The sequence below is a fragment of the Astatotilapia calliptera genome, chromosome 5 (assembly GCF_964374335.1).
Source record: "Astatotilapia calliptera chromosome 5, fAstCal68.1, whole genome shotgun sequence".
Taxonomy (NCBI): Eukaryota; Metazoa; Chordata; class Actinopteri; order Cichliformes; family Cichlidae; genus Astatotilapia; species Astatotilapia calliptera.
Window position 1 is genome coordinate 36853533 of NC_137426.1, and position 15861 is coordinate 36869393.

Sequence of the window (15861 nt, forward strand, 5' to 3'; positions counted from 1 at the left end):
CATATGTATACAACACTACATTTGTCTGGAGTTCATCTGTTCATTTGGTCTCTGTATAGCAATATAAACATCTGTATACTTAACTGTATTTTATTACCCTGTATTTATACATGTGTAATGACAATAAACTTGACTCTGACATCACAGCGACTGGAGTGTTGGTAGGTAAGGGGAAGTTTTTGATGACAAATATTAGGATTAAATGTTAAGAAGTCACACAGAATAGAGGCATTTCCAACCTTTATTAAAACAGTTCCTTTATGTAGTTGGCAATAAAAAAAACAAAAACACAAAAAACCCCCACAAACATTTCCATTTATTCAAATGGCTTTAGCAGTCAAAGGCAGAACGAAGGACTGCTGCAAAGGGTCAGCCACTTAAACTCTGGACCTCATTGTGTTCAACTGTTTGTAGAGATGTGAAGCAAAGGGCTACAACCAAATTAGCCAGGGCTGGATTGCATAGAAAACAAGTGACTCAGTCACTGAAGTTTAGACAGGCATAATAGTTCCATAACCTGAACAGCAAAAGAAAGCACAAAGCGGGAGCAGAATGTATATGGATAATATTTTAAGAAGAGTCATTTGAATCAAACAATAGATCAGAAGTCTTGATTTAAAAAACAAACAACAACAACAAAACAGTCATTTCAAGTTTCCCTCTTCAAATTAACTCATCTCCAGTTTATCAATAAAACATTTAAAAAAACAATAAAACAAAGGAGGTGAGCTGAGGTATGTTCATCACAGAAGGTCAGGAAATTAACATTTGTTTTAAGAGCTTCATGACCTATCCGGGGCTAAATAAATGTAATCATCTCTGTCAGTGTTAATAAGGGTTTTGTTATTTTTAATTTTTAAACACACTGAACAAAAGGAAAAACAAAGAAACAAGGCAGCAGCAGATTTTTCAAAACCTATGTGATGTTCTTGTAATGCAAATCTTTTTAAACATGCCATCAAGGAAAATTAGAACAGACATTGATGAGTGGAAGCAAAAATGAAATCTACCCAGAATGTGTGAGGAATGGCTCAATGAAAAGGGGAAACAGGAGGTAGCACGATTACAAAGACAACTTTTAGTCAGCTCAGTGCAACTCTGCAGCCAACTGAATCCAAAATATTGAGCTGGGGGTCATTGCACTAACATCTCCCTCTGCTTACAAATGCAATCATTCAAACATTTGATACCAGGCACAACTAAACTGCATAAAATTTGAAAGACATCAGCAGCTTTGCTTCTTTGCTCAAACAGCACAACTGCAGTTCCCAGTAAAAATGTGACTTTGCATGCCAAAAGCTCCAAGAACAGAAAAAAAACAAACTGCTGAGTCACCATCTCATTTGAAATTAATGGAAAACTTATTTGGGTAAAATTACATTCATGGTTCCCTTTTCTATAATTACAATTAAATACTGAAGAAGCTAAATTATCAAGGCCCATATACCCTGGATCATGTAGTTGCATGCAAAATCAAAGATGGTGAAGCAGCTGGTGCAAATTTGAATTTAAAGGTATGACACATGGAGCGGTGATGTGTCACTAAAGTTCAACTTCAATGAGAGATATTCAAAAAAGAAGCCAAAATGTTGTATAGGTGGTGCAATCTGCAGTAAGAAAGCATGCAGTAGTGACCAGGAGGGGGTGGAGTGTAATGAATAGGTCCCACTTCCCAAATGTGAAGATACACCCTTTTACCTTCAGCTGAGTAGATCTGATTGTCGTGGATTGTGATGGACAAGCACATTGTAGATTAAATGATTAGTAAATTTTGAAAGGACTAGCTTGGACTGACACCTTGGCCTGCAAGACAGCCTACAAGCAGCTTGGAAAGATGGCAAATGGGACCACAACACAAATTCAGGCTTAAAACATCTGGAATTATTACAGTGGCTAACAGAGTTTACCAGCTATTATTACTTAATTCTAGAATTTAAACCCAACAGAGAGAAAAAAAAAAAAAGCAGCTGACATGCTTTTCTATCATGTCCTAAGATCAGAAAGCTGTCACTTTTTAGAGAAAAAACAAAAACAAAAAAAAAACACCCCCAAAACAAAACGAAAAAATTCACACACACGCTCCACCGCATCAAGTGAAAATTTTCCAGCAGCAGTTTTTATCTTACATCACAGTGTTTTCATTAAATATCATCAGAGTTCCAGGCTGGCGACCAAAGTGTCGCCATTTCAAGTCAAGTGTGAAATGAAAAATGTTGCTGCATCTCTTTTATCCGTTCCATCTATTCCCATCGTGAAGATGAAACAAATCATTTATCAGTAGCACTGGCAAATGAATTTAATCTAACAAGCAAAAGAATTATGATCCCATTTCACCATCTACATTACAGGAGAAACTGCTCTTTACTTCTTTATCTTCACAGTCTTCAGGTTGAATGAAGGCAGCACCAGCTTTGGACAGCAACACACATCTGCAAAGAAGCAGGAGAACCAGTGAACAAGCAGACAGATGCACAAAACCTTTGGTTTATTACACGTGGGACATGGAGGTGGACAAGCTTGGGACAAAGTGACAAAGTTTTTGTTTTGTTTTTCTAAAGTCCTATATTACAAATACAGAGGATAAATTCATTTGCTATAAAGTTAGAAATTAAAAAAAAACAACCTGTAATGTCTGGCACATTTTGCCATCAGAATTATGATCTGAATGCACCGTTGTGCCAAAGTTCCTTGACTGTGTGTGAGAGAGAGAGAAATTACAAAATGTACTTGATTACAAGGGTGGCTAGTTGCAATAACAATCCCCAGGAGCCAAAGGCAGACAGAGATAGATCCAGGAGATCGGGCCATCCACAGCCCAAAAGAGTACCTGAGACCACACATTTTGGCAACAACTGTGTATCCAACCCAGCAGAAGGACGAGAGTCCCAAAGAACCAATTCAATTCAATTCAATTTTATTTATACAGCACCAAATCCCAGGCGACTGTTGCTGGGATCGACCAGAGGCAATGGGCAGCTGACCTCACTAGAGGCCATGTGCATGTGCCTCATGTGCCTCGGGGCCTTGTGACATCTGTCTAACACACATTTGTGACTTCAAATATTCTAACCAAGCGTGTCAATCTTAGCTGATTTTTGGAGTTAAAAGATCAAACTGCACACTGCTTTTCTCCTGACACATTTCTGTTTGGTAGCAGCACATCTGCCATTAAAAATAATAACATGTTTAAAAAGTGTTTTCCTTGTCCCCTGGAGGATTTCAGATCGGTGCCAGGTGTTGTTCAGATTCAGAAAAACATGTATGGCATAGAGACAGCTGGACAGACCTCAGTGACATACATTCTACAAGGCTGATCTATGTGCAGTGGCGAGTATGTGAAAAGAGCAGCAGATGTGCTGAATCAGTACCTGTTGCAGTAAATAGCTCCCAAATTTATTACAGCAATGCCCACTGCAGACTGCACACACGTTAAGCAATTGACACATTTGCTTCCAGCAGATGGACAATGAATGTAAACTAAATTACACAGAAATATCTTCAAGGGCAAAGTCAGCAGTATATCAAATGAGTGAATATCAATACTGTAACCTACAAGAACAGTGAGTAAGCTGACTCTAGAGTCAAGACAAAACAAATGTTTGACTTGGCAGATCCCAGGGTATATCATAAAAGAATCCATCTCAGCCAGACCAACCCCAAATCGCTGGTGGTCAAATAAAGGAATCTGTGAAAACCTGGTTTATGTGATCAGCTCCCAAAAACCTTGCATCCCCTGGTCATATTCACACATTAAAAATATGTGGCAGCATGGCAGACTGCACAGATGTGTTTATGGTAGAGCTGAGAGGATCCAAAAACTCTGCTGAATTCTGCAGCACAAACAGGCCCTTTGTTAAATGTGACTTAACCATTACGCCTTTCCCTGCAGACTGCACCCAGTTATGCAGTCATGCATTTCCACTTGTACTGTTACATAAGTGACTTAGATAGCTTTAACAGGGATTTGGAGCTTCATCCTGCAATCTGAATACGCATTGATAATGAGTGCTGACTTATGAGTGTTGCTTCATGCAACACGAGAATCTGATAGACCCTTTGCAACATACTATTCAGAACAGGTTTATTATATACTCAAAACGCTCATCACACAGGACTACCTTTTGGAGCAATTGTGTGATGGAGAGCTTACCTTTACATGAATATTTGGTGATTTTTAGGTCATTGTGAACTGTAGCTAAGCCAAAGAGAGTTAACTAGGATGTCAGCAGAACAAATACCATCTCTCTCTCGTATCTCTGTACACACTGAGGCTGCAATTCTTCCAGACCTATTGGGTCAGCAAACCTCTACAAGTCTTCTTGTCCCTCCTTCCTTGCTGAAGAACAACTAGCACACCATCACGCACATAAAAATGCAAAAATACTGGCAGCTTTTACCCTTCCTTTCTTTCTTCTTGTTGTTTTCACATTAGTAGGAGACAAAATAACTGACAGTATTGTGTCTTCTGGATGTTGGAGATTTGGTGTGTATTCATGTGTTTTTGTGCATGCGTATCTGTGTGTTTGACTCTAGTGAATCACTATGTGTGTTAGCCTTGAAAGGAGCATGCGGTGACTGCAATGAAGAAAAACAAACATATACGCATTCTCTGATGTTTATCCAATGATGCAAAATTTTGCACTGCAGAAAAAAAATCTGTGCTCGTGACTTTACTTGCATAAATATTAATTATTAAACTGTAAATGAGTCAGCCCATTTGAACTCATGACAGTCTTGCTCAGCATGGAAAACGTGCAGGGAGATGAGCAGGGGATGGCTGAAACAATGCATGCAGGGGTGGTGGGAGTCTTCACAACACTTAGAGGAAGAAAGCAGAGCAAGAGACCGGGGGTCAGCTGGGTTTGTAGTGCCCCCACCCCCCAATGTCACATTATGCAATGGCAAACACAAGCATAGTGTGTTGTACAGTCACGGCATACAACGCTCACCCATCATGTGCACTGACCATGTTCAATAAGGGAATGTATGCTCCCTTTATAACCAGCCATCTGTGGCTCAGAGGTCAAAGGATAACTGGGGCTTTGGTCACTCAACCAGTGGTCTTGGTTAGCACCACCACAATACACACAGGCATTTATACATGTGAGAACAAATATCCAGAGTCCAGTCACTAAATAAAGTATGTAGGCACTACACAAACAAATGCCCCGCCCACTATTACAAATAAATTAATTCTGTATAATAGGTCCCAGTAGCTCACACCTCAAATGTAATTTGAGGCAAATAACGTACAGGAACCAGATTGGAACAGAAATGAGAATTCTCATATGAATAATATAGATTGTTATTAAAGCACAGGTAGGCAGCAATAGACGATCCAAAGATGTTTCTCAGAAGACGATCCGATTTTCTCTTTAATTTGACAGCAGGGCAGAGCCAATATTAAAAGAAATACAGCAGTGGTCCTTCAGATGCTTGGCTACAAGATGAACAGCCAAAAGCAGTAGTACTCTACATGGAGGAGGAGACTAGATAAGCTCAAGGCAACACATTGGGAAGGCAGCCAACTATCTGTAATGTAGAGAAGTGTGATGAAGAAAGGGATGCCTAAGAAGTACAGCAAACTGTCCATACCGGAGTCTTTGAAAACTGCAAAGCGAAGAGATATAGGAACAGAAGCCAGGAAAATAAACCAGCTGTTCTCCACTGAACCATCCAAGGTGTATTCTTAATGGCAAGGGAACAATATGAGAACAGCCCCACCAAGGCTGGAGACAGAACAATCCTTGAGAAGGGAAACCGTGCACTGTATATTAGGCCAGTAAAGTAGGGAATCCACACACAAATATGAACCAATCTGACAACATGTAAAACTCTTTTACAAATGCATACATCAAGAAAATGATCAGATTCATGAGTTGAACTTCATAAATTTTGCGTACATGATCAGTGTTGATTCAGGTTTGGATATATGCATTAGTAAAACAGTTTTACATGTGGTCAGATTGCTTCATATCTTTGTATGGATTGAAGCACATGCGGGAGTCCTTAAATGTTACACATAAATCACAGAACATTTCTAAGGCTTAGTTTACCCTTGTGGATCATATCATACGTACTTGCTACCTTTGTGAGGCAAATTTGTCTCCATACTTTACTGGCCTGATATACAACGCACGGCTTCCCCAAACACACTTTACTTGGACCGTTTTCCTGAATACATATGGCAACTTATTATTGACACCATAAGTTTACTAGTGGATGATCCACCTCAGTCAATCAGTTGTTCATGTGGAGTCATATCGAACAGTCTGCGTTTATTTTTTCTGCTGTCTATGGTTTTTACTCTATGTTGGCTAGCTGGCTAGGTTGCTGATGCACTGGTGTTTTATATCATTCAGCTACTTAACCAAAATCATATCATCCTATGGAATGATAACTCTCAGTCTCCACCTTTGTGGACTGCAGCACTTGATCTGCTCTGGAGATCCACAGTGAGCTGGAGGGTCACTCTTAAGCTGGGCATACACTGCGATTTTTTCAGTCGCGTTATTCAGCTCCTGCTCAAACTGTGCGACTGAATCGCAGGAGTTAGAAGTTCGTAGCTCATAATGCATGTTCTCACACTATATGCCCGACGTGCTGATGTAACCTGATTGCTCACAGTGTGCGTCCATACACAACACGTGGTGTTCTTGTTTCCGGAAATGTAAGAGGAACCCGGAAGTGGGGAGACTGCAATCTGTGTCCAGATCCCACATTGCACTGCCATGCTGCTCTGTCTTTTTCACTTCTATTTCTGTGTTTGCGCATGCGCAGCGTGAGAGGTTGCGTTAAATCAGCTTGTGACACTGCTTCATCAGTGAGATACCCTCACGAGGGGTGACCAGGATTTCAAACAGGTTTGATTTTCTTGTGACCATACGACCGTTGATCGGGAGATGGTCATGAGGTCTTAATCGCCTCTCATTACCCCATGTATACTACACGATGCACGACACACAGGTGAAAAATAGTCTCAAAATGGGCCAAAAAAAAAAAAAAAAAAAGTCACACAGTGTATGCCTGTCTTTACAGAAGCTGCAGCAGGTGGAAGACTGGTTTATGTGCTGAGCAATTACCACTGGGGCGAGCTGCAGTTCAAGACTGGAAGGTTCTATTCCTTTACAGAATAAGAGACTTACTGGAGATCGGCTGGTGATATTTCCCACTTTTCTGTCAGAAGGTACTTAGTGAATAAAAAAAAATTCAGTAGTAATATTGACTAAATAATATTTAGTAATAAGTTTAAGAATTAATTAGGTAGCCCAAGGCCTTCCTATCTTGTACTTTTCCTTGGCGGCTGGTTCCTTTGCTAGTTTTCTATTTTCTTGGTCCTCAACATCAAATAAAACCTGTGCAGTCAATACTAAGCATATTTGATGTTAAACCACAATAATATCTTGATTTCATATGAAGTAGTATTGACATAGCATTGGCAATACTTTAGAGAAATTCCCCAAACTGTCTCAGTCTAAAGGATGATCTGAAGTTACTTCATATGATACTTCTCCAGTACATTACAGAGCAGGCTGAACATTTCAGATAGCAGTAATGTACAATGAGTTCAGATCGATTTTTTTCTTTTCAATTCACTTTGACTCAGCAGAGGGAGCAAATCTGGACAAGGAATGCTGTTAGCTAAACAATACAAACAGTACTAGCAGACGAACTGAAGGCAGAATAACCGTCAGCAAAACAGAATGCTGGAGGGTGATTAAAACGAGACGTGTACCTGTAGAACAGTATGGCTGAGGGTCATGTAGTACACATAACTTGGTCCATTCTGGCTTGCAGCTCAAAAGCATCTGGTCGGTCCTGAGGGTTGACAGCGAGCATGTCCTGAAGCAGCTTTTTCACTCCATCTGACATACATGACCTGCGTTTCTGTGGGATGCTCAGTACCATCTTTGGATTCTCGAGAAGTGCCTCACCAACAGGCATAATGTCACCTCCCTGTCGCACATAGGTACCCAATAGCTCCCTCTTAGACTCAGAATCAATAAAAGTAATTCTCTCCAGCATGGCCCAGATGATGATGCCCAGGGCAAATATGTCAGCCTTGGCTGTGTAGTGGCCCTCCCACACCTCAGGAGCCATATAGAAGTCTGAGCCACAAGCAGATGACAACCAAAACTTGTTGAGGTTGACGTTTTTGTTCTTGTCTTCACAGTCTTTTCCCTCACTGGTGTTTCCTAAACCAGCGCAAACTTTACTCAAGCCAAAGTCTGCCACCTTCAGAACTGGAGTCCCTGATTTCTCTGAAATTAGGATGTTGTCAGGTTTGAGATCTCGATGAACAATATTGTTTTCGTGCAGGAAAGCAACAGCACTTGTTAGTTGGAGCATGAAGCTGCTGTTTGTTCGTGGGTTGGGTCGCCGAGATAAGATGAACTGGTTGAGGTCTCCTCCTTCGCAGAACTCCATGACGAACCACAGGTAACAAGGTTCCTCTGGGGGGCCAAGCACTCTCTCACCTGTAACAGCGAGACACTTATCAGATAGACAGCAAAAACAAAAATGATAAAAAAAAAGAGAGAAAAAAAATGTAGAATGACACAGTTTATCAAAGTGATGTGTATGTGGTATGATGAAGTGCCTTAGACCTGCATTCATTTTAATGGCCAGCAGGCATCTCGATGTGCAAAAAGACTTCCAGTTCTACAGATGGGAAACCGTTAGTCATCGAGTAATTTAATGAGTCATCAATTACTCAAGTAATCGGATAAGAAATACTCCAGTCACTCGATGAATCATTGCAGCCCCATTCAAATTATATATGACCATTTAACATGATTTTCTTTATCTCCCTCTCATTTTGCCCCCTCCACAGCTTTCCTCCACTTCACCTCAAAACTCATCTCCTAAATTGAAATCAGGGCTCTAACACACACACACTATGTGCATAAAAATCCTTATTTACTCCCGACATTGTGCTAAAACTCAGTTTCCCTCTGACAAACAGTTTGATTACATTTTTGACTGCAGTTGGCTGAAAATGTAATCTACTGATATCTAGCAGTGATACACACTGTACACAATCTACAAAAGGTCTATATACAGGGCTGCACTGGTAATCTAGCATACTGGGGATTTTTCTGGTCGGCTGAAGAATATATTTTTATTTTCCTTTGTCGATATAATTATACAGGCTACAGCACTGACAGCAGCATGTGCATTCATTTTCATTACTGACACTGAATTACAGAAATAGACGCAGCAAAATGTGTCAAATTTACTGACATGTTGGGGCTGCTGCACTGGCTGGCTATAATTTCTCTGTATCTGTTATTGTATAATCTGCTGTACATTATAAAGCACCTTGAGGCGACTGTTGTTGTGATTTGGCGTTATATAAATAAAATTGAATTGAATGATCCCTTTGCAAGTTATGGTCCTCGTAAGTGTCCAGATGTATGATAAACAGGGTATGCTGTACTAGGGCTGGCCCACATCATACCGTTCACATTAATACCGGTAAAATGTTAGGCAACGATAAGAAAGAGGAATATCGCGATAGAATATGGGTAAAATGCGCCTGCGCAGTGCCTTTGTTTTCATGCACACATGGTGGAAAAAGCATAGCGGCGACAGAGAATGTGAAGGGCGAAAGCGGATCGTTGAATGAAACAGATGAACCAGAATTGGTTTGTAAAAATGCTGCAACTTCGGTGGTGTGGAACTGGTTTATCTTTCGCCCGTCAGATACACAACAAACCACAATTTTTGGTAGAGCATGCTAGCGGGCCGTCGTTATTACCACACAGCACGTTTAAAATCAATCCTTTGATTTTTCTGAAAATTGACAGTGTAATCCCGTGTGCCTTATGTATGAATTCTGGTTGTGCTTACTCACCTTGAAACGATTTTATGTACACGGCGCTCGAAAATCTGTCAAATGTTTTAGTATGACTTTGCTAAGCTACTAAGCCGCACTGCTTGATGGACTATCGTAGGCAGGAGCCTCGCGCAGTGATACGTACTGTGCTTCAACATAATATTACCGTATTGTGTGTGTATAACCTCTTTTTAAGTTTTGTGGATATTATACATGGTTATGCTGAGGATATGTCGGCCAGTTTCCACTGGAAATGCCTTTTGGTTAAACTGTCAGCGAGGAATTTGCACTGTTAAATTTTATTTATTTATAGAACTTTAATGCACATAAAAAACAGCTGCTTGTTTAAGTGAAAAAACATTAATGGGGTTTCTTTTTTTTTTGCACTAATAAAGTTGTGGAGTATTTTGTCTAGTGTCAATTATATCGTCAGTTATATCGTTATCGCAAATTTCCAAAAGCAGGGCTCGCAAAATCGCTAGCCCGACGTCCCGCACGCTGCAACTTCTTATCTGGTGCGCGTCTTATTTTGACAACGAATGCCGGGTGTGTTGTTGGTTTTCCCTCGATCGACAAGCGCCTTTGTTACTGGGACCAGTAATTTTAAAAAAGGCCCCCATTAGAATCCATGAGAAATGCATTACTAAAAATAAACCCGAAAAATCTGTTTAGAACAGCGCACTATGTTGCAAAGAGTGAACTACCACTGGCAAAATTTAGCAGTCTTTGCAAACTTCAAAAAGCAAATGGCCTCGACCTTGGTTCCACTTGTCTCTTACCCGTGACTTCAGTGGAAATTTCAAATTCAGGATCTGACACAGACTGATTCATGTCCTACACAGTAGGGCTGCTCAATTAATTGAATTTTAATCACGATTACGATCTGGGCTTTCAACGATCATTAAAAATGCCTGAGCCGATTATTAGCCCCTCCCTCGTGCTTTACTCTCGCGCTGCTCCGTGTGGCAAATCGAGCGCACCTCTCTGCATTTCGAACACGTGTCACAACAAGAGGACCCGAGGGAAGCTCGGAAAGCTAAGCAGAAGTTATTTGGAGAGGAGAGTGACTGCCGTTGGTTGAAAAGAGAGGTAAAAAAAAGAAAAAAAAAAAAAACAGACGTGGATCAAGTAGACATAGTGTGTAAACTTTGCTACAGTGTCGTAGCTGCACCACAGAGCAACACTGCAAAGTTCACTAAACAGATGTTTACATTTTTCATTTATTTTTTATATTGCAAACATTTGCACTGTTATCAGTATTTGCACACTATTTTATATTATTTTTTGACAGTCTTTAAAGTCATTATTCAATACATTGTTATTGTTAAATAAATATCGTCAAATAATCGAGATCTCGATTTCAGTGAAAATAATCGTGATTATCATTTTTGCCATAATCGAGCAGCCCTACTACACAGTTCTTACAAGTTCATAGAAATTTCTGTTCAATTAGAACCAAGTATTTAAGTTGATGATTGTAATTTTTATACAATGTTGTAATTTGTGTTTCAACAATTTTTTGATTAATGTTTTGTTTCCGTTACAATATTATACTTTAATGTATAATATTATAACGGAAACAAAACATTAATCAAAAAATTGCTCTTTTTTTTATTCGGGCTACTTAAATTTATTTTGGGCTACCAAAAACTGAAGAGTCCCTGCCCGAAGGGCTACCAGGGATTTTGAAATTTTGAGAGCCCTGAAATGTATATTGTGATAAATATTTTTGGTCATATCGCCCTGCTCTATGCTGTACTGACAAGTTGCTACATTATTTGTACTCTCTTTTAAGTGGTTGTGTATTATCGAGTCTATGTTATACATGTCTTTAGGAAAACCTACTTTTAGATGCTTCCCTTGTCACGTAGTTTGACTTGCCAGAGTTTATGCCTGCTGTCCTTCCTGACGCAACCCCAAAGGGGATTTGCGTCTCTGCCTGAAATTAACCTTTCACTTACCAAGAAAATGTGTTACCAGTACACTGTGGGAATATTTTATGTCACTAAGAATTAGTGTCAAAAAGGTGTTGAACAACCAGTCTATAGCTTATGTTTTCTTGTAGAAAAACAAAAGTTAATAAATTTTATAAATACTTTGTAAAGAAATGGTAAATGGCCTGTATTTGTATAGCGCTTTACTAGTCCCTAAGGACCCCAAAGCGCTTTACACATCCAGTCATCCACCCATTCACACACACATTCACACACTGGTGATGGCAGCTACATTGTAGCCACAGCCACCCTGGGGCGCACTGACAGAGGCGAGGCTGCCGGACACTGGCGCCACCGGGCCCTCTGACCACCACCTGTAGGCAACGGGTGAAGTGTCCTGCCCAAGGACACAACAACCGAGACTGTCCAAGCCGGGGCTCGAACCAGCAACCTTCCAATTACAAGGCAAACTCCCAACTCTTGAGCCACGATTGCCCCATAACACAGTTTTTAATCCAAGGCAAACTGCCCACGTCTTCTTTGATCTTCTTGAGGCAATAATCTTTGATGGGGTTTTTGTACTTGTTACATAAGTAAACTAAGTAAATGGTGAGACATATCTACACCCCCCCCCCCCCCCCCTTATGAAAGAAGAACACAGATGTGGTGTATGTTAATACACATATCAAAAGCCACTTCTACTGAGAAAACCTACCAATCAATGACTGGTGGGCCTGAGATAAACTGTCCTAAGATAACATTGTCACTGTGCGTTTAAAGAAAGCATCGCCAGGGAGGTGATAGCATCGCCAGGGAGGTGATGGCACCGAGACAGGCTAAACCAACAAAGCAAAAACGGTGTAAGTGTAAACTTGTCTTAAGTGCACGGATTGTGAGTGGAATGTGAAAATTACCTCTAACACAAGCAACGCAACAGACTCCATTTTAGTGTGTCAAAATCTACCCATCCCCCAGCGAGTCTGTGTCATGGCGACAAAAACAACTGTGCTATAATGACAAAGCTAACCCTCCAAACTAACCTTTGCAAGCATAAGAACCTTATTATGGGCCTTTAAAAGATAGCTACAGGCCAGCACAAGGCACGAATCACAAAAAGTAAAACCAGCAAGATTAAACAGCCTCCTCTGGGTAACAATCAGGTCACCAGTGATCCAAATTGTGACCAAGCCAGAACTGAAACTGATAACTAATGAACCCCAATGATTAGTAATTGAAGCAAAATATGACAAAACCGTGGCACAAGCAGCAAATCCATATCTAAATCTGACGCAGTGCCCCGTCCTTAGAACGTAAAGTCAAAAGTACACTGAATAATCCTCTTATTTTGGTTACATTAACCTAAAAGCAAAACATGTTGCTACACAGCACAACTATCTAATACCTAGGATGCTATTTTATTTCGGCACTAATTGTGAACACATCTTTTATCCAATTTATCTAATCTCAGCTCAAACAGGTAAAGCTGTAGGGCTAAGCGAGAGCGACCCCCACCTTTTAATGATGTCTCCACCAGGCGCAGGTACTGCTTGGACAGTTTGTTTCCATGACTCATTTTCTGTGCCATACCGTTCCTCTGCAGCACGCACTCCTCTAGATGAACAACATTTTGATGCCTTTTTTCTAGACTTGCTAGCGCCCAGAACTCCTGCAGGGCGAGCTCCACGTTTTCCGGCGCGTCGCACCGCAGTTTCTTTACAGCAACTTTAGCACCCGATCTCCGGGCCAGAGCTTCGTACACCACGCCGTACGTTCCCCTTCCCACCTCCCGCAGCAGACTATAGCGGGGCGCCATGACCTTCTGCTCCAGGCCGTCCTGCTTGAAGAGGCTGGTGTCCTCCTCCATGTCATGGTCCTCTTCCGTGTTTCCCACGTTCAGACACCGAAGCACGCTGGACTCGTCAACTCCCGCTTCGGTGGTTTGTCTGCAGCACGCTCGCGCACTCCTTGTACGTCTCCGCCAGTTATCCCCACCGACGGTGTCCGCGCGACAATCGCTCATCCTTTCAACAAAAACGGTCACATTTTTCCAGCAACAGTTCCCGTGTGTCTCGTCACCTTTCTACAGAGAACACAGAAAACTTCCACAGCAATGTGGAACGATATCGCACGAAACACAAACAGGAAGAAACGACAGTGAGGAAACATTAAGCATTTCCGGCAAAGGCCTTCACAATAAAAGGCAAGGCCTGCGTTACATAACAGTCTGTCCCTTTCTCTCCACACACACACACACACTTCCTTTTTTTCTGCTGCTTCCGTGAGAATTTTACTATTGGTGTTGTAGCTACAAAACTTAATGTCACAGTGAACATGGAAAAAGGTGACTGGCCCTGCAAGTACTTAAATTGTATTGAATTATGAATTATGCATGTTGTAAATATTTAATTTGCTGATATTAACAGAAAATTTAATTTCTGTTTAAACATCTGTTTAACATTTAGATTGATTGTTTATATTTGCTTGGCTTCTAATCCTCCTGCATGATTTCAATAGATGATTTCGTGGGCGTGTCCCTCGCTGAAGGCATACTTCCATCCCCGTCCATGACCTGGATAAAAATGTCATCCTTAAGGAAAAGTGGGAGAGTTGATCGCAGCTGTCTTGAAATTGCACTGCAGTAAGGGACAAATTAAGCTTTACGAAACACTGAAGCTTGTACTGACATGGGTTCTCTGCTCGAAGCGTTTCCATATATATACTACATTGTTAATCTGAGTATAGCATCAAGTCAATTAAGCTTTGTATTAGAGGAGGTTATTAATCAGTTTCAGCTGCTTTGTTGTTAATGAAATTACCACTATTCTTATCCTTGCACTATATGGCAAGGATAAGAAACCCACAACAGAGGAATGGTGGAGGCCACTGACAATTTTCTCCTCATCTTTTCCAGCAGTTTTTTCATAGGTTTATATTTGAATATGATCAATGTCACTACTGGTAGCATGAGATGATACCTGGATGCTCCAGAGGCTGCAGAGGTAGTCCAACTCCTTCAGGATGGTACATCAATGTGTTTCATTTTCAACAGGTTTGCTGTGTGTCCAGCACAGCATGGAGAGGATTCCAGGAGATGGGAAGTTACTCTAGGAGAGCTGGACAGGGCCATAGGAGGTTCTTAACCCACCAGTAGGACCAGTGTCTGCTTCTTTGTGCAAGAAGCAACACAGGAGCACCAGAGTTACAAAGTGACCCAGGCTGGTTTAAATACAGTATATCTAACCAAACAATCAGAAGCAAACTTCACAAGGGTGGCCTGAGGGCCTGGTGTCATTTAGTGAGCTGCCCTGTACTGTGGAGCTTGAATGGCATTTGTCATAAAATACCAGAATTGGCAAGTACACCACTGGCACCTTGTGATTTTCACAGATGAGAACAGGTTCACCCCGAGTGCATGTGACAGACATCAAAAGGGCTTGGGAGCTTATTATGCTCCCTTTAACATTGTTTAACAGGACTGGTTTGGTGGTAGGTCTGGGGCGGTATATCCAGGGACAGACCTTTACAGGCTAGGCAACAGAACCCTGACTGCCATTAGTATGGGGATGAAATCCCATTGTGAGACCCTATGCTGGTGGCATAGGTCATGCACGACAATGTCCAGGCTCATGTGGTGAGACTATCCAGGCAGTTCTTGGAGGATGAAGAATTTGATATCACCAACTGGCCCCCAAACTCATCTGAGCATGTTTCAGGCCATCCAATGCTACCTCAAACTGTCCAGGAGCTCAGTGATGCCCTGATACAAGTCTGGGAGGAGATCCCCCAGGGCACGATCAGTTCAGAATCTTTGGATTTCATATTTCAGCTGCTGTCCTCTTGAGTAATATTTTTGGTGTTGAAAAGAGATGGCATGAGGGCTAACGAAGAAGCTTTGTTTTGTAATGAGCTTTTTTCCTTTTAAAAAAGCTCATTACAAAGCACTGTCAGGCTCAATAGTGCACACTATTTTGAGTACCATTTTGAGTGGCTCTATGAAACTTTGGCAAAATGGACTAGCATGCAAATTGTTTTTACTTTTATTTTTTGGATGTCTTTGAATTTTTCCCTCTGTAAGCTGATGATTTTAAT

The 15861-nt window shown here is 41.1% G+C and overlaps 1 protein-coding gene and 1 long non-coding RNA gene across 2 annotated transcripts; one reads left to right on the plus strand and one right to left on the minus strand.

The window, feature by feature from the left end:
• Positions 1-223: 223 nt before the first annotated feature.
• Positions 224-13792, minus strand: LOC113023056 (serine/threonine-protein kinase 35-like). The gene is made up of 3 exons (XM_026169127.2): positions 13285-13792; positions 7736-8477; positions 224-2429 (listed from the first exon to the last, which is right to left on the minus strand). The coding sequence occupies exons 1-2, from the start codon at positions 13790-13792 to the stop codon at positions 7759-7761; spliced, it is 1227 nt and encodes a 408-aa protein (XP_026024912.1). The 3' UTR covers positions 224-2429; positions 7736-7758.
• A 116-nt stretch (positions 13793-13908) lies between these two features.
• LOC113023059 (uncharacterized) lies at positions 13909-15789 on the plus strand. The gene is made up of 3 exons (XR_003272491.2): positions 13909-14113; positions 14287-14410; positions 14822-15789. It is a non-coding gene; the product is annotated as an uncharacterized LOC113023059 (long non-coding RNA).
• The last annotated feature ends 72 nt before the right edge of the window (positions 15790-15861 follow it).